A 16602-nucleotide genomic window follows, 5' to 3' on the forward strand; every position below is an offset into this window, starting at 1 on the left:
GAAAAAAAAAAAAAAAAAAAGAACTAGATCGATAACCCAAATAGCGACATAAAGCAGCCAAGGGACTTCCCTGATGGTGCAGTGGTTAAGAATCCGCCTGCCAACGCAAGGGACACAAGTTCAATCCCTGGTCCGGGAAGATCCCACATGCTGCAGAGCAACTAAGCCTGTGCACCACAACTACTGAGCCTGTGCTCTAGAGCCTGCAAGCCACAACTACTGAGCCTGCGCGCCTAGAGCCCGTACTCTGCAATAAGAGAAGCCACTGCAACGAAGAATAACCCCTGCTCACTGCAACTACAGAAAGCCTGTGCACAGCAATGAAGACCCAACGCGGCCAAAAATAAATAAGTAAATAAATATTAAAAAAAAAAAAAAAAAAGCAGCAGCCAAGAAATGCAAAGACCTGGGGATGGCAGGAGAATGGGACAAAATCTTTCACGGTCAGGAACCATGAGGGGCAGATAGCGGGAGTAGGAAAAGACACAGAGCAGTGAGTTCGAGAGACAGGAGACCCCTCAGCCTCACCCCCAAAACACCACAGGACCAAACAGGCAGGCTCCTCCTCACATGAGACCTTTTATTACAACAGCACGCTGAGGGCTCGGCCCACTGCCCTGCCACAGTCCCTGGGAGTAAGACTGGTCTTCCCTGGAGGACAGGACACGAGCTTTGTTGGGCTCCTCTCTTGGTCCAGGGGGAGCGCCTTTCCTTTCGGTGATGCCCTCTCCGAGGCCAGGTGATGCACAGAAGGCCTTCCTCTCTGGGGACGCCTAGGGTCATACAGTCCACTTCAGGCACCTGCAAGGCAGAGGAAGCCCAGGATGAGCAGAGGGTCCAGGAGGCTGCGGGGGGAGGAGGGGGAGGGTGTGGACCCGGGGGAGGCCCCTCTCACCTGGTCTCCTGGTGGGTGCCCAGGCAGCGCACAGTACAGTACCGGGCGCCGCAGCTGACACAGGTGTAGGGGGAGGGGAAGCCACAGACAGCACAGAAGGGGCGCTGGGGCCGGGATGGGGGTCCTGCGCAGGCCGTCAGGTAGTTGGGGCCCTCAGCCACACTCAGGTTCTGCAGAGACAAGGGGGCTGGCCCTGTGACCCCTCTGTCCCCTCCCAGGAACACCCGCTGGGGCCAAGGATCTCTGCAGGTGCATCCCTGCCCTGTGGGGTCCTCCCCAGCCAGCTCCTCTCACCTGCTCCTCCAGCAAGGCCTGAAAGTTTTTTCGGAAGCGAAGTTTAAAATGATCACCTCGAGTTTTCTTCTTTTTCTTTCCTAGAGGTCAAGAGCAATGAGTTACTTGGCACGTGTCAAGGAAGACACTGGTTCTTTGCTTCACCGTTCCGATCCCCCGTGTCCATTCATTGCCCAGGTGCCCACCTGGGTTCTAAGCCGGCCTCTCTCTAACACCCTTCCCCGCCCCCCACTGCTCCAAGCCAAGCCTTCCTCCATCTCCACCCTCCCTACATCTAGAGCTTTGTGTCCAAGCTCAAGGGATCTCAGAGCTCGTCGGCTCCAGCTTCTTTATCCTATTGATACATACAGGAAAGGAAATGGAAGCACAGAAAGGGAGAGCAGTTGGCTCAAAGGAGCCAGAGGAGCTCCTGGATCATCCATCCCCCAGCCCGATGTCCTTACGCACCCTGACCCGGGCAGGCTCTTCCCTCTTCCTGCAGCCTTGTCTCCTGGCACCCGGCGCCCGCTCCCTCCTCCACCCGACTCACCAGTGTCTGCATCATCATCAAACTGAGGCAGCCGCTTGCCGAGCTGGGGAAGCCCTGCGTGGGGGTCGTCCTGGAAGTTGTCATTCTCCAAGGCCTCGAGCTGCCTGTTGATGCGGCGTTGCCGGGCCGCCCGGTCCAGCACCCGCCGCTGTCCAGGGTCCTGGGAGCGAACTAGATGGGACGGGGCCAGAAGAGTTATGGGGTCAGAGAAGAGAGAAGCTGGGGCGGCTTTGGCTCTGAGCCGTGTGTGGAAGACGTCCAGGGGTTGGGGAGGCACAGTTCTCCGATCTCATCCTAGTCCCCAAGCCCTTGGCCCCTGTGTCTTCTCCCAATATATCACCCACTCTGGCTGCTTCCTTCCCAGCCACCTAAGACTGCCGTTTCAGTCACTCATGCCTGTTTTCTTTTCTTTTCTTTTTCTAAAATATTTACTTATTTACTTATTTATTTATTCGGCTGCGCTGGGTCTTAGTTGTGGCACGCAGGATCTTCGTTGTTGCATGTGGGATCTTTAGTTGTGGCATGCGGGATTCTTAGTTGCGGCATGCGGGATTCTTAGTTGCGGCACGTTAACTCTTAGTTGTGGCATGCAGGATCCAGTTCCCTGACCCGGGAACGAACCCGGGCCCCCTGAACTGGGAGCGTGGAGTCTTAGCCACTGGACTACCAGGTAAGTCCCCATTCATGCCTGTTTTCTATCCTTTTGGCCCCAGCCTTTCCTCCCAATCCCAGACACAGCCAATGAAATGCCTCCTGGAGACCTCTCACTGCTGGCTGAAATCACACAACCATGCTGACGGAGACCACAGTACACTCGGGGCTTCCAGGCTCCACGGGGACCTTGATGCACTCAGCCTTTACACTCAGCAATCTCCTTTCCCACCTAAAAGGACATGAGCCACCATGGAGAGATGCTCATCCATCAGCCTACCCTCAATCATAACTGCATGGGTACCCCCCGTCCCTCCATTCCAAGTGGATGCACCCCCAAGTCCCACTGCTAAACCCAAACCCTTTACCTCTAGCTCGAGTCCTCCCCGCCTCTCGCATCTTCAACCCCTCCCACTCAACTGGTACTTTCCCCGCCATAGAAAAACCTGCTAAACTCTCACGTGTCTACCCAACTTCATACCTACTCTGCTTTGAGAGTGCAGTCCATGGTAAGTTTTATTTCCTTACCTCCCATCCACTCCTAACCAACCCCCGGCAAACCAACTTCCATTCAATGGGAACCACTCACACTCAGGACACCAGTGACCATCTAGGGCCAAATCCAGTGTGTTTGCTTGAGCTCTCCATAGCCTGAGACTGTGTCTATATGTCACATTTTAGTAATTCTTGCAATATTTCACACGTTTTCATTATTATTATCTTTGTTATGGTGATCTGTGACCAGTGATCTTTGATGTTACTATTGTAATTGTTTTCGGGCATCACAAATCGCGCCCATACAAGACGGCAAACTTGATTGATAAATGTGTGTGTGTTCCGACTGCTCTAGCAGTCAGCTGTCCCAAGTCTCTCTCCCTGTCCTCGGGCTTCCCGATTCCCTGAGACACAACAATATTGAAATTAGGCCAATTAATAACCTTACAGTGGCCTCTAAGTGTTCAAGTGAAAGGAAGAGCTACATGTCTCTCACTTTAAATCAAAAGCTAGAAATGATTATGCTTAGTGAGGAAGGCATGTCAGAAGCTGAGACAGGCCAAAAGCTAGGCCTCTTGCACCAAACAGTTAGCTAAGCTGTGAATGCAAAGGAAAAGTTCTTGAAGAAAATTAAAAGTGCTAGTTCAGTCAACACCTGAATGACAAGAAAGCAAAACAGCCTTACTGCTCATATGGAGAAAGATTTAGTGGTCTGGATAGAAGATCAAACCAGCCATAACATTCCCTTAATCCAAAGCCTAATAAAGAGCAAGGCCCTAACTCTCTTCAATTCTACAAGGGCTGAGAGAGGTGAGGAAGCAGCAGAAACAAAGTGTGAAACGAGCAGAGGTTGGTTCATGAGGTTTAAGGAAAGAAGCCAGGGACTTCCCTGGTGGCGCAGTGGTTAAGAATCCACCTGCCAATGCAGGGGACATGGGTTCGATCCCTGGTCCGGGAAGATCCCACATGCCACGGAGCAACTAAGCCCGTGCACCGCAACTACTGAGCTTGCGCTCTAGAGCCCGCAAGCCACAACTACTGAGCCTGCATGCCACAACTACTGAAGCCCGCAAGCCTAGAGTCTGTGCTCCACAACAAGTGAAGCCACCTCAATGAGAAGCCTGCGCACCGCAACGAAGAGTAGCCCCCACTCGCTGCAACCAGAGAAAGCCCGCGCGCAGCAACGAAGACCCAACGCAGCCAAAAATAAATAAATAAATAAGTAAATTTATTTTTTTAAAAAAGGAAAGAAGCCGTCTCCATAACATAAAAGTGCAAGCTGAAGCAGCAAGTGCTGATGTAGAGGGACTTCCCTGGTGACCTGTGGCTAAGACTCCACACTCCCAATGCAGGGAGCCTGGGTTCGATCCCTGGTCAGGGAACTAGATCCCACATGCTGCAAATAAGAGTTCGCATGCTGCAACTAAAGACCCGGCACAGCCAAATAAATAAATAAATATATTTTTTAAAAGTGCTGTTGTAGAAGCTGCAGTAAGTTATTCAGAAGCTCAAACTAAGGGAATTCCCTGGTGGTCCAGTGGTTAGGACTGTGCGCTTTCACTGCTGTGGGCCCGGGTTCGATCCCTGACTGGGGAACTAAGATCCCGCAAGCTGCGCAGCACGGCCAAAAAAAAAAAAATCAGAGGATCTAGCTAAGATAATTAATGAAGGTGGCAACACTAAACCACAGACTTCCAGTGTAGACAAAACTGCCTTCTATTAGAAGAAGCCATCCAGGACTTTCATAGCTAGAGAGGAGAAGTCAATGCCTGGCTTCAAAGCTTCAAAGCATAGGATGACTCTCTTGTTAGGGGCTAAAGCAGCTGGCTGGTAACTTTAAGTTGAAGCCAACGCTCATTTACCCTTCTGAACATCCTAGGGCCCTTAAGAATTAGGCTAGAATTAGGCTAGATCTATCCTGCCTGTGCTCTATAAATGGAACACCAAAGCCTGAATGACAGCACATTTGTTTACAACATAGTTTACCGAATATTTGAAGCCCACTGTTGACACCTACTTCTCAGGAAAAAAAGATACTTTTCAAAATATTACTGCTCATTGACAATGCACCTGCTCACCCAAGAGCTCTAAGGGAGATGTACAACAAGATCAATGTTGTTTTCACGCCTGCTAACAAAATATCCATTCTGCAGCCCGTAGATTAAGGAGTAATTCTGACTTTCAAGTCTTATTATTTAAGAAATATACTTCATAAGGCTATAGCTGCCATAGATAATGATTCCTCTGATGGAGCTGGGCAGAGTCAATTGAAAACCTTCTGGAAAGGATTCACCATTCTCGATGCCATGAAGAACATTTGTGATTCATGGGAAGAGGTCAAAACGTCAACATTAACAGGAGTTTGGAAGAAGTTGATTCCGACCCTCATGGATGACTTTGAGGGATTCAAGACTTCAGTGGAGGAAGTAACTGCAGATGTGGTGGAAACAGCAAGAGAACTATAATTAGAAGGGGAGCCTGAAGATGTGACTGAATTGCTGAAATCTCACTATAAAACTCATGGATGAGGAGTTGCTTCTTCTGGATGAGCCAAGAAAGTGGTTTCTTGAGATAAAATCTACTCGTGGTGAAGATGTTGTGAAGACTGTTGAAACAACAACAAATGATTCACAGTATCACATAACAGGGAATTCCCTGGCAGTCCAGTGGTTAGGACTACGAGCTCCCACTGCAGTGGGCCAGGGTTCGATCCCTGGTTGAGGAACTAAGATTCTGCAAGCTGTGTGGGGACAGAAGGAAGGAAGGAAGGAAGGGAGGGAGGGAGGGAGGGAGGGAGGGTGGAGAAAGAAAGGGAAAGGAAAGGAAGGGAAAAAACAAAGACCTTTAAAAAATAGAATATTATATAACTTACTTGATAAAGCAGTGACAGGCTTGAGAGGATTAACTCCAATTTTGAAAGAAGTTCTACTCTGGGTAAAACGCTATCAAACAGCATTGCAGGCTACAGAGAAATCCTTCACGAAAGGAAGAGTCAATCAATGTGGCAAACGTCAGTGCTGTCTTACTTTAAGCAACTGCCACGGCCACCCCAGCCTTCAGTAACCATCACCCTGATCAGTCAGCAGCCATCCACATCGAGGCAAGACATTCCACCAGCAAAAAAGGTTACAACGCGCTGAAGACTCACATGATGGCTAGCATTTCTTAGCAATAAAGTATTTTTAAATTAAGGCATGTACATTTTGAAAAGACATAATGCTACTGCACACTTAACTGACTATAACGTAAAAACAAAAAAGATTTCTTTTTGGCCGCGCCGAGCAGCATGTGGAATCTTAGTTCCCCGACCAGGGATTGAACCCGTGCCCCCTGCAGTAGAAGCCTGGAGTCTTAACCACCGGATAGCCAGGGAAGTCCCTAAACATAATTTTTATATGCACTGGGAAATAAAAAAATTTGTGTGACTCACTTTATTGCGATATTCGCTTTATTGCAGTGGTTTAGAACCGAACCTGCATATCTCTGAGATCTGCCTGTACTAAGCTCTTTGCATAAATGGAATCCTTTAATCTTTACATCAACCCTATGAGATAGGTATCATTATTATCCCCAGTTTACTGGAGTTCAGAGGTTAAGAAACCTGTCCAAAGTTTACACAGCTAATAAGCACCTGGGTCAGAATTCAAACCCAGAACTGCCCAGCATCAAAAAAGATCCTCTTGATCGCTGTACTATACTGCCTCCCTTCCAAGTACCAGGCAGTTCTGGGAATACAACCAGAGCTTACAGTCAGGTGGGGAATATAAATGATCAAATAAACAAGCCCAGTACAGGACAGTACATGCTAGGACAGGGAAGTACAAAGTACTACAAAGCACATGACAGAAACACATAACCAGGGCTTGGGGTAGTCAGGAAGATTTTCCAGAGGAAAGTAAGTCTAGGTTGAGGCCTGACTGATGAATAGAAGTTAGCCTGATTGGGATGGGGGTGGGGTGTCTTAGGCCTTGGTACCAGCATGAGAGAAGGCCTGGATGAAAGACTGCAGTGCCTTCAATAAATTTTTTAAAGTTCTGTATGGCTGGTATATAAAGTATGTGTGTGTGGTGGGGCGGGGGGAGGATGGGGATAGGAAGTCAGGCAGACCATTAAGAATCTTACCTTTAAGTATCTAAAGGAATTTGGCTTTGGGACTTCCCTGGTGGTCCACTGGATAAGACTCCGAGCTCCCAATGCAGGAAGCCCGAGTTCGATCCCTGGTCAGGGAACTAGATCCCACATGCATGCTGCAACTAAGAGTTCACATGCCACAACTAAGGGGCCCGCCGGCTGCAACTAAGACCCAGCGCAACCAAATAAATTTAAAAATTTTAAAAATAACAAAATAAAGGAATCTGGATTTGGGGATTTTATGGTGAGGGTGTTGGAGATCCAGTGAGGGGTTTAAAGATGACATGACTGGATTTATTACAAGTCAATCTGGCAGAGTGTTCTGACCCTCATCTCTTTTTATCTGGATTCCTCAACAGCTTCCTAACTGGCCTTCCAATCTCTGAACCTGCACTACACAATAGAGCAGCCACTAGTCACATGAGGCTACTGAAATTTAGATGTAGATTAATTAAGATGTAATTAATTAAGACACATAAAATTTTAAATTCAGTTTCTCAATCTTGCCACATTTCAAGTGCTCAATAGCCACATGTGGCTACCGGCTGCCATACTGAATAGTGCTGATTAAGAACATTTCCATCATCCCTGAAATTTCTACCGGACGGCGCAGCTCTAGTCGCTCCAATCCATCCTCCGCATTGAAGCTAAACTCCCTTTCTAAGAGATAAATTTGTCTGGGTCACTCCCCTGCCTTAAAAGCCCTTGATGGCTCTCCACCGCCCTCTCCAGAGAGTTCAAACTCTTCGGCAGTGTATATAATGCCTTTCAAGGATACCTTTTCCTAGCCCTCCAGCCTCTCTCCTCTGCAAGCCCCAGAACCGTGAACTTGGCTTCCTAAGCGATTTGCTTTTTCTTGCTCTCCTACCTTGGCACGTGCGGTTCCCGCTGCAGGGAAGGAGTCCCCACGCAACTGCACTGAGCTAAACTGTGACTTTCAGGACTCAATCCAAGCGTTTTCTTTCCCTCCAGTCCCCTCCTTCCCAGAAGCTGGGTTGGATGCCACTCCTCCCCGAGCCCAGGCACTCTGCATCCCTCTACCATAGCACGTATCACTCTGAAATGCAGTGGTAAGTCTGCGCGTCTGCCCAGCTCCCGGAAAGCCAGTTCTTGGATGCTAAGGATCTTTTTTCTTTCTCCATCCCCAGGGCCCGGGTTGCAGCAGGCATGAATAAAACGTGAACGGATGGTTTGGGGGTCTGCCCCGACGTCAGGACCCGAGGCCCGGGGTAGGGATTTAAGACTAATAACTGGTTGAGGGAATCCTAGGCCGGGTTCGGTTTTAGAGGAGGGTAGGGGGCCAACAGCCGAGGGCTCACATACCCGAAGTTTTCTTCTCCACCATTTTCACAACACAGCCGCCAGATGAGCCTACTGCGCACGCGTTCTAAATCACGCGCTGTGGTAGGGGCATGACGACTTCCTGTGGCGCGTGCCTCTACGCGTGCGCAGTGCAATCCACCGCTTTAACTGCGTAATGTTCCCTTAGAGACCAGAAAGCTTTCCGCCATATTTTATACGGGCAAAACTACTTCCGACCTCGGTGTAGTTGTGTATTTTGCGGGACCCTCGAAATGGGTCATTTTAAAGAGGTGTTGCCAGTGATCTTTCAAGAAACGTCATTTTCCTTTGGTCCGTCTGAAGATACAATCATCACAAAGGCATCCCCTGGAGCTTCTCCCCTGGGCGGTGAAGATGATGGTCCGGAGTACCAAAGAACTTGGCCTGAGTGGGCAATCCCAGAGGTCCCCGGTGACCCTCTGCCAAAACCTCAACCCCCAGACCCCTTGGGGCCGCAGACTCCTCGGCCTTCTCCCTCCCTGCCGTCAAACCCGCTCCGCGCGTCCCCACCGCCTCTCTTTCTGGGTCTTCCGCCCGGCTGCTCGATGCAGGGCTGTGGCAAAGACCCGCCTCCGCATCCCGCCGGACCCGCAAGGGGTCACTTCCCCTCTCCGCGTTTCACTTTCCTCAAGTGTTAGGCTGGCTGTGGGCCGGGCTGGCTCTAAATGTCCTCGGCTCGGGATCGCCAGCCCTAGTCCCCGCCCTTCCCCCGCCTCCGGGCTGGGCGCCCCCTCCGCTCGTTCAGTTCTGCTCACCGCCCGGGACAATCCTCGCCTTGTCTAAGGCCCGGCATCTCGAGTTTTCTGTAACCTCCGGGTACGCTTTTTTTTCCCCCCAGGGCGGAGCCCCAACCCGGCTCCTCCTAGCTGCGGGCCGCACAGCAGCCCGCATCCTTTTTCCCAGAGACCCTCTCCGGAGCTGGAGTCCAGGCGCACAGCCAGAGCCCGGTGCGGGCCTGTGTGCCGCTCGGCCAGCTCCCCGTCATGGCCTCGGGCCCGGGACTCCGGCTCCTGCTGCTACTGCTGCTACTGCTGTCGCCGCCTCCTGAGGCCTCGGCTTCAAATCGTCCCCGGGGCAGCGACCCTGTCAACCCAGGTGAGAACCCCGGGAGGGGCGAGTGGCGCCAGACTGACCCGGGGGAGAGGGTCGAGGCCGGCCTCTCCCACGCCCAGCGGGCTCCCTAGGGCCGAATCACACGGCCCCTCGCCCACTCCTCGCTCTGAACTGTTTCCACCCTCCGCATGGAAACTGACCCCGAATTTCTGGGTGTTACTCCCATCCCGCTTTCACTGGGGTCAGGTTTCCCTGGGTTGGAAGAGTTTAAGAGGGAATGCGGAAAGGAGGTGAGGAACAGGAGCAGAGTCAGAGGGAGGGGAAGGGGACCTGCGGTGAGTGGAGCGCGTGGGGCAGCTGGGCGAGTGGGTCCTGAGTGCCAATTCTTGGCTGGTGACAGAGAAGCTGCTGGTGATCACCGTGGCCACAGGCGAGACAGAAGGATACCGGCGTTTCCTTCGGTCAGCGGAGTTTTTCAACTACACTGTGCGGGTGAGGAGAGGAACACCCTCGTGGCTTCTAGAAGGGGTGGGGGTGGGGTCTAGCCTAGGAGTGGGCTGAGGGCTGGATGCCTGGGACCCCACGGTGAGCCTGGTCAGGGCGGTGGCACCACCTGGCCGCCTGAGCCCCTCCCTGGCATTCTGGGTCTCCTCCACAGACCCTGGGCCTGGGACAGGAGTGGCGAGGGGGCGATGTAGCCCGAACGGTTGGTGGAGGACAGAAGGTCAGGTGGCTAAAGAAGGAAATGGAGAAATATGCAGACAGGGAAGATATGGTCATCATGTTTGTGGACAGGTAAAGGGGCTGGGGCTGGGGAGAAAGAAGAGGGGTGGACAGAAAGAGGGGGTGAGGATACTGAGGTTCCTAGTGGCTGTCCTGCTCATCCTCCCCTTCCTCCCCCAGCTACGATGTGATTCTGGCTGGCAGCCCCTCGGAGCTGCTGAAGAAGTTTGTCCAGAGTGGCAGCCGCCTGCTCTTCTCTGCAGAGGGCTTCTGCTGGCCCGAGTGGGCGCTGGCGGAGCAGTACCCTGAGGTGGGCACGGGGAAGCGCTTCCTCAACTCTGGTGGTGAGTGGCAGAGTGTCCAAAAGTGGTGGGGCATGGAGTGTTCCAGGTGCCTGAGGGCTGGAGAGGGAGTGGGGACAGGTCCTGGGACCCTGGGAATCTTGGAGTCAGCACCTCCCCTCCCCCGACCCAGGATTCATTGGCTTCGCCCCCGCTATCCACCAAATCGTCCGCCAGTGGAAGTACAAAGATGACGATGACGATCAGCTGTTCTACACTCGGCTCTACCTGGACCCAGGACTGAGGGTAGGGAGGGGCAGAGGAGGGGGTCCCGACTTGAAGCTCTGGAGGTGGCAGCCCTCTCAGGCTGAATGGGAGGGAAGGGGTAAAGAGGCTTCTTGAAAGACATAAAGAGAAAAGAGTGGGAAATGATGTCCCACCCCCTCTTTAATTAACTGCCCCATCTCATCCCATCCAGGAGAAACTCAGCCTTAATCTGGATCATAAATCGCAGATCTTTCAGAACCTCAACGGGGCTTTAGGTGAGGAAAAGGCAATCAGAAGGGGTGATGAGAGGCTGCTGGGGGTCCTGAATGTGGGAGGGGCTCCTGGTAGAACTGGGGTGATCTTCAACTCACCTCGATGTTAACTTCATCAAACGTCAGAATGGCTGATAGAGTTAGTTGCACTGTGCTAATAGTAACAGAAGCAGCAATGGTCGTACCTAATGTCTGTTTGACATACTATGTGGCAAGGCTCTGGGCCAGGGTTTTACTTCTGTAATTTCATTTAACACAACAATTCTACAAAGGGCGGGTCTGTGGTTATCCACCTGTCTCAGATGGGGAAACTGCATCTTTGAGGGGCCAGTGACTTGCCCAGGTCGCACAGGTAGTAAGTGGTGGGGTGCCCCAGGGTGGCAGCAGCCTGGTCAGTGCCCTCAGAGAGAGAAGGTATCCCGTCCCTGCCCCATGGGTCACAGTCCTTCATCCTCTAGAGAAGCTGGGCAGCCCCCGCCCCCCTATATTTAGAAGCACGTGCTGTTTGGCAGCTTTTGGGGAAAGGGAGTCTGAAGCCTGGCCTTTCTTCCCCAGATGAGGTGGTTTTAAAGTTTGGTCGGAATCGCGTGCGTATCCGGAATGTGGCCTATGACACACTTCCTGTTGTGGTCCATGGGAACGGCCCCACTAAGGTGCCCCAGTTGCTTATACCCTCAGCCCCAGCCCCAGTCAGTCCTGGCCGCACAGCCCCTGCCCCAGACCTCGCCCCAGCCCCCAGGTTCCTCCAGCCCTTCCAAGTAGTGAGTCCTCCCCAGCCCCAGAAGCACGGGTGCTGGGAGAGTTTCTCAGTGGCCACCGCTCCCCATCCTGCCCTGTCCCCTGCCTGTCTGCCCCACCTCCCTCACCTCTGGCCCTGGACTCGTCAGCCTCAGCCTCTCACCGTCTCTCCCAACAGCTCCAGCTGAATTACCTGGGAAACTACGTCCCCAATGGCTGGACTCCTGAGGGAGGCTGTGGGTTCTGCGACCAGGACCGGAGGCCACTCCCGGGGGGGCAGGTGAGGAGGGGGTGCCAGCGTGGGTGGGAGAGCGCTTGGAAGCAGGGGGTGCAGGGAGGGCATTCCAGGCAGCAGTGGGTGGGGGCAAAGCCCCTGGAGACCCCCAAACCTGCCAGGGTTGTGGAGGACAGACTGGCGGGCTTTCCTCTGAGCCCCATCACGTTGTATCTTCCAGACTCCCCCCCGGGTGCTTCTCGCAGTGTTTGTGGAACAACCTAGCCCGTTCCTGCCCCGCTTCCTCCAGAGGCTGCTGCTCCTGGACTATCCCCCCGACAGGGTCACCCTCTTTCTGCACAACAACGTGAGACACCCCGACTGACAGCCTCTCCCTCCCAAGGGACCCCGCCCCTGCCCTCATCAGAACTCCCACTCCCTATCCCAGACTCCTTCCTGCACCCTTCCGCTCACCTCCTTCCCCGCTCCTGTCCCTCAGGCACCATCTTTTCTGCCCTCTCAGCCTCCCCATCTCCCCCTTCTCCCCCCACCATCTCCAGGAGGTGTACCACGAGCCCCACATTGCTGACTCCTGGCCCCAGCTGCAGGACCACTTCTCAGCTGTGAAGCTGGTGGGGCCCGAGGAGGGCCTGACGCCAGGCGAGGCCAGGGACATGGCCATGTGAGTGAGCCTCGGGTGGGTGTTGCTGGGGGGGGGGCGGTGAAAGCAGTGGGCGAGGGGCTGCCACCCACTGCATGCCCCCTTCCCTCTCCGTTCCCCATCCAGCCTCTCCTCGGCCTCCACAGTTGCGCACTCCCAGCCACTACGCGTGCTGTCCCTCCCTTGCCCCGCACAGATGGAAGAATCTGGGGGTCCTGGGGGAGGAGGCACACAGGCCTCGGCCTCCCCCTTTCCCACCCTCCCCCTCCCCCCCATCTTTTTCTCCCTCCTGTCCTCTTGCTGGTGCTTCTACCCACTTTCCTCCTCTTCTCCTCAGCGGGTAGGGGGAGTTCCACCCACTCTACAGTCCCCTCTCCCCCCCACCTGCTCCCGTTTCAGCTCATCTGTCTGTTGGTCTGTCACCTCCAGGGACATTTGCCGGCAGGACCCCAAGTGTGAATTCTACTTCAGCCTGGACGCAGACGCGGTCATCAGCAACCCGCAGACCCTGCGCATCCTCATTGAAGAGAACAGGTCGCTCGCCTGGTTCAGCCAGAGGGCCCCCAAGTAGCCCCCAGGGAACCCCCAACTCCTCCCCTGGGCACGGGGCACAACTCCGCCTGGCCCTCACCTCTGCTCGTCCACAGGAAGGTGATAGCGCCCATGCTGTCCCGCCACGGGAAGCTGTGGTCCAATTTCTGGGGAGCCCTGAGTCCCGATGAGTACTACGCGCGCTCCGAGGACTACGTGGAGCTGGTGCAGCGGAAGCGAGTGTGCGTCCTGCAGCCCCTCCCCTCCCCCGAGCTGGGCCCTCGGAGACCCCTGCATCCTGCCCCAAATCCCCAGTCTCGGGGCTCCAGTGGCCACCCATAAGACATGCTGGGGGTTGTGGGCAGGGACTGACCGTGCAGGGGGGCATGAGAGGGTTGCGATCAGCAGGGCTTGACGGGGGAAGCCAGTGGGACCTAGCAGCTCACAGCCCTCGAGGGAAGGGGCTCCTGGGAGGAACAGGGCAGGATTGTGGGGGTCGCCCACCTAGCTGACCCCGGTGTGGGTGCCTCCAGGGGCGTGTGGAATGTGCCCTACATATCCCAGGCCTACGTGATCCGCGGGGAGACCCTGAGGACGGAGCTGCCCCAGAGGGAGGTGTTCTCGGGCAGTGACACTGACCCAGACATGGCCTTCTGCAAGAGCCTGCGGGATAAGGTGAGTGGGCCTGGGGCTCGAGGCGGGGCAAGGCGCTTGCTCCCTGTCACCCTTCTCACACCCTCCCCCCACGCCAGGGCATCTTTCTCCACCTCAGCAATCAGCACGAATTTGGGCGCCTCCTGGCCACTTCCCGGTATGACACAGACCACCTGCACCCTGACCTCTGGCAGATCTTCGACAACCCCCTGGTGAGTAGGCGGCCCCTCGCTCAGAAGGTAGTTTCCCCTCCTTCCGTAAAGGAGGATGCCCCAGACCCACCGCACGCGCATGCGCGCTGTGCAGGCTCTCCTGTTGCCTGGGGAGGGGGCTTCCTGGGTGGGAGCAGATGGAATGAAGAGGGCCCGGGTCAAGGTGCGCCTCCCCCCACCCCCAGGACTGGAAGGAGCAGTACATTCACGAGAACTACAGCCGCGCCCTGGAAGGGGAGGGGTTCGTGGAACAGGTGAGCCCCACGCAGGACCCCGACCCATCACACGGCCATCACCCCCTGGGCCCACCGCCTGGATTAGTGGTGCCTCAGGGTTTTCTGCTCAGGCAAGGTGAGGGCAAAGGCTGAGCAGATAGGCCTGCCGCCCCCATCCTGGCATTAATCAGGGTGGTCCTCTCTTGTCTGTTGGGTATATTGGTGTATGGGTGAAATGATACTTTTTAAGATGAGTTTGAAAACCACTATCCCAGAACCCGGGGCTCCAGGACCCCCGTGCCGTTTGTGCCATGTTTTCAGCACTGCTCCCACCTTCTCTGGCCCAGCGCCTCCTGACCCGTCCCCACACTCAGATCCCCGTTCCTGCAGATTCTCTCATCTCCTGGCTTCCCTTTCTGCTCCCTGCTTTCTCTCCCTTCCTTTGGCTGCTTGTCCGCTCCCCGAGCATGACCCGGCCCTGCTGTTCTTGCCCTGCCCCATCCGTCCTCAGCCCTGCCCGGACGTGTACTGGTTCCCTCTGCTGTCTGAGCAAATGTGTGATGAGCTGGTGGAGGAAATGGAGCACTACGGCCAGTGGTCAGGAGGCCGGCATGAGGTGAGGGGCTGGAGCAGGGGAGGAGGGGGGACCTCAGGAGGAGGGAGGTGAAATTTCCCTGATTGAGGGAAAATGGAATCCAGAGAGTGGGAGCAAGGAGGGGTCCCCAAGGGGGAGGGGCCCACAGGAGGCACAACTGTATTCATTCATTCATCCATTCGTTCAAGAAATACTTACGGGGTGGGTCCTAGACGCCAGCCCCTGACCCGGGTGGTGCAGGTCGAGCTCTGCCCTCCTGGGTCTCACCTGCTGTCAGTAGCAGCAGCAACCCAGCTTCTAAAGGCTGTGATGGGCAGCCCAGGTGCTGCAGGAGTCTCCGGAGGGACCCTTGACCCAGACGTGGGGGGACCGAGGGGCTTCACAGGAGAGGTGACATCTTAGCTGACACTTAGAGGACAGGAGGAGTGAGTCAAGCTAAGAAGTGGTCGAGACTTCCAGACGGAGGGAATACAGGCTTTAAGGCCTGGGAGCAAGAGGAGGGGGAGGCTGGCACTGCCCTATTGGCTCAGTGCCCACTGCCCACAGGACTCAAGGCTGGCTGGAGGCTACGAGAACGTGCCCACCGTGGACATCCACATGAAGCAAGTGGGCTATGAGGACCAGTGGCTGCAGCTGCTGAGGACGTACGTGGGGCCCATGACCGAGAGCCTGTTCCCAGGCTACCACACCAAGGTGGGCCGCTGCACTCGCCACCCCCGCTCCTCCCCCTTCCCACACCCCGTCCCGGTGGGACGTCTCCACACGATGCCTTTTTGGCCCCCGTGGTGTTTGGGGCCCCATAAAATGAGATCCTACAGGAGCGCAGCCCTGGGGGAGGCAGCCCGCAGGTACCAGTGAAAACCCCTCCCCCTCCCCGGACCTGATGGCCATCCCTCCAGCCTCTCCTCCCGTGTCCCCACAGACCCGCGCGGTGATGAACTTTGTGGTCCGCTACCGGCCAGATGAGCAGCCCTCTCTGCGGCCACATCACGACTCATCCACCTTCACCCTCAATGTCGCCCTCAACCACAAGGGCCTGGATTATGAGGTGAGTCCCTACTGCCCTCCGCTTCAGGGCGCCCCCAGGGCCCCTCCCCACACGCAGGACCCTGTGTCCCGCCCCCTTACAATCCCTACACACACCCCTCAGTCACCTCCCTCCCTCTGGTCTGCCTTCTTTATATTTCTCAGTGACTTCGTGGGTATCCTCTTCTGGACCCCTTCCGGGCTGGCAGCCTCACCTTTTCTCCTGGGTCTCCCATCTGCTGATGCCCAAACCTCCTGTGTCCTGCCTCCCTGATTCCCCCTGTCGGGCTCTCCCCGCTGTCAGCCCGCCGCCCAGTCCCCACTTCCGCTCACCCTGCACTCCTGTCCCTTCTCATGTTCCCAGGGAGGTGGCTGCCGCTTCCTGCGCTACGACTGCGTGGTGTCGTCCCCCCGGAAGGGCTGGGGGCTCCTGCACCCTGGCCGCCTCACCCACTACCACGAGGGGCTGCCCACCACTCGGGGCACTCGCTACATCATGGTGTCCTTTGTCGACCCCTGACGCTGCACCACTCTGCCCAAGCTTCCCTGCCATTGTGCCTTCTTGTGCCCCCCTCCTCAGAGGGGGTCTGTCCGGCTCCTCGCCTCCTGGGTGTACGTTCCGTGTGCCTGGGACTGAATGTGTCGCCTCACTCCCCACCACACGGCCCTCAGGAAGCTCAGGGAGCCCCCTTGCTCCACCCCTCAGCCCCCAAGGGTTCCCGGGGAGAGGGATTCTGGGTGTTCACCACGTGATAAATTATTGTTTTTCAGTCTCCCTCTCAATAAAAGAGGATTTGTAATTCTCGAGTCCATTTATTCTTTCA

General features: G+C 55.2%; 2 protein-coding genes across 2 annotated transcripts; one reads left to right on the forward strand and one right to left on the reverse strand.

Annotated features, from left to right (window-relative positions):
* Positions 1–555: 555 nt before the first annotated feature.
* ZNHIT1 (zinc finger HIT-type containing 1) lies at positions 556–8482 on the reverse strand. The gene is made up of 5 exons (XM_036826175.1): positions 8319–8482; positions 1719–1889; positions 1190–1269; positions 896–1065; positions 556–801 (listed from the first exon to the last, which is right to left on the reverse strand). Exons 1-5 carry the CDS (start codon positions 8338–8340, stop codon positions 780–782), a joined length of 465 nt encoding a protein of 154 aa, XP_036682070.1. The 5' UTR covers positions 8341–8482; the 3' UTR covers positions 556–779.
* Positions 8483–8904: 422 nt separating this feature from the next.
* PLOD3 (procollagen-lysine,2-oxoglutarate 5-dioxygenase 3) lies at positions 8905–16578 on the forward strand. Its single transcript, XM_036826174.1, has 19 exons — positions 8905–9431; positions 9790–9881; positions 10048–10184; positions 10293–10456; positions 10587–10699; positions 10872–10935; positions 11488–11585; positions 11849–11950; positions 12126–12251; positions 12445–12566; positions 12975–13079; positions 13193–13318; positions 13610–13751; positions 13829–13942; positions 14128–14196; positions 14669–14773; positions 15299–15445; positions 15675–15800; positions 16143–16578. Exons 1-19 carry the CDS (start codon positions 9320–9322, stop codon positions 16296–16298), a joined length of 2220 nt encoding a protein of 739 aa, XP_036682069.1. The 5' UTR covers positions 8905–9319; the 3' UTR covers positions 16299–16578.
* The last annotated feature ends 24 nt before the right edge of the window (positions 16579–16602 follow it).

Source organism: Balaenoptera musculus, chromosome 15 (assembly GCF_009873245.2).
Source record: "Balaenoptera musculus isolate JJ_BM4_2016_0621 chromosome 15, mBalMus1.pri.v3, whole genome shotgun sequence".
NCBI lineage: Eukaryota > Metazoa > Chordata > Mammalia > Artiodactyla > Balaenopteridae > Balaenoptera > Balaenoptera musculus.

Excerpts from the sequence above, each read along its gene's own strand:
- PLOD3 (XM_036826174.1), top strand. The coding sequence starts at position 9,320 with ATGGCCTCGGGCCCGGGACTCCGGCTCCTGCTGCTACTGCTGCTACTG. Across the intron at positions 9,432-9,789 it reads CAGCGACCCTGTCAACCCAG|AGAAGCTGCTGGTGATCACC; the intron begins GTGAGAACCCCG and ends GGCTGGTGACAG. Across the intron at positions 10,936-11,487 it reads GAACCTCAACGGGGCTTTAG|ATGAGGTGGTTTTAAAGTTT; the intron begins GTGAGGAAAAGG and ends TTTCTTCCCCAG.
- ZNHIT1 (XM_036826175.1), bottom strand. The coding sequence starts at position 8,340 with ATGGTGGAGAAGAAAACTTCGG. Across the intron at positions 1,270-1,718 it reads TGATGATGATGCAGACACTG|GAAAGAAAAAGAAGAAAACT; the intron begins GTGAGTCGGGTG and ends CTTGACCTCTAG. Across the intron at positions 1,066-1,189 it reads AGGCCTTGCTGGAGGAGCAG|AACCTGAGTGTGGCTGAGGG; the intron begins GTGAGAGGAGCT and ends TTGTCTCTGCAG.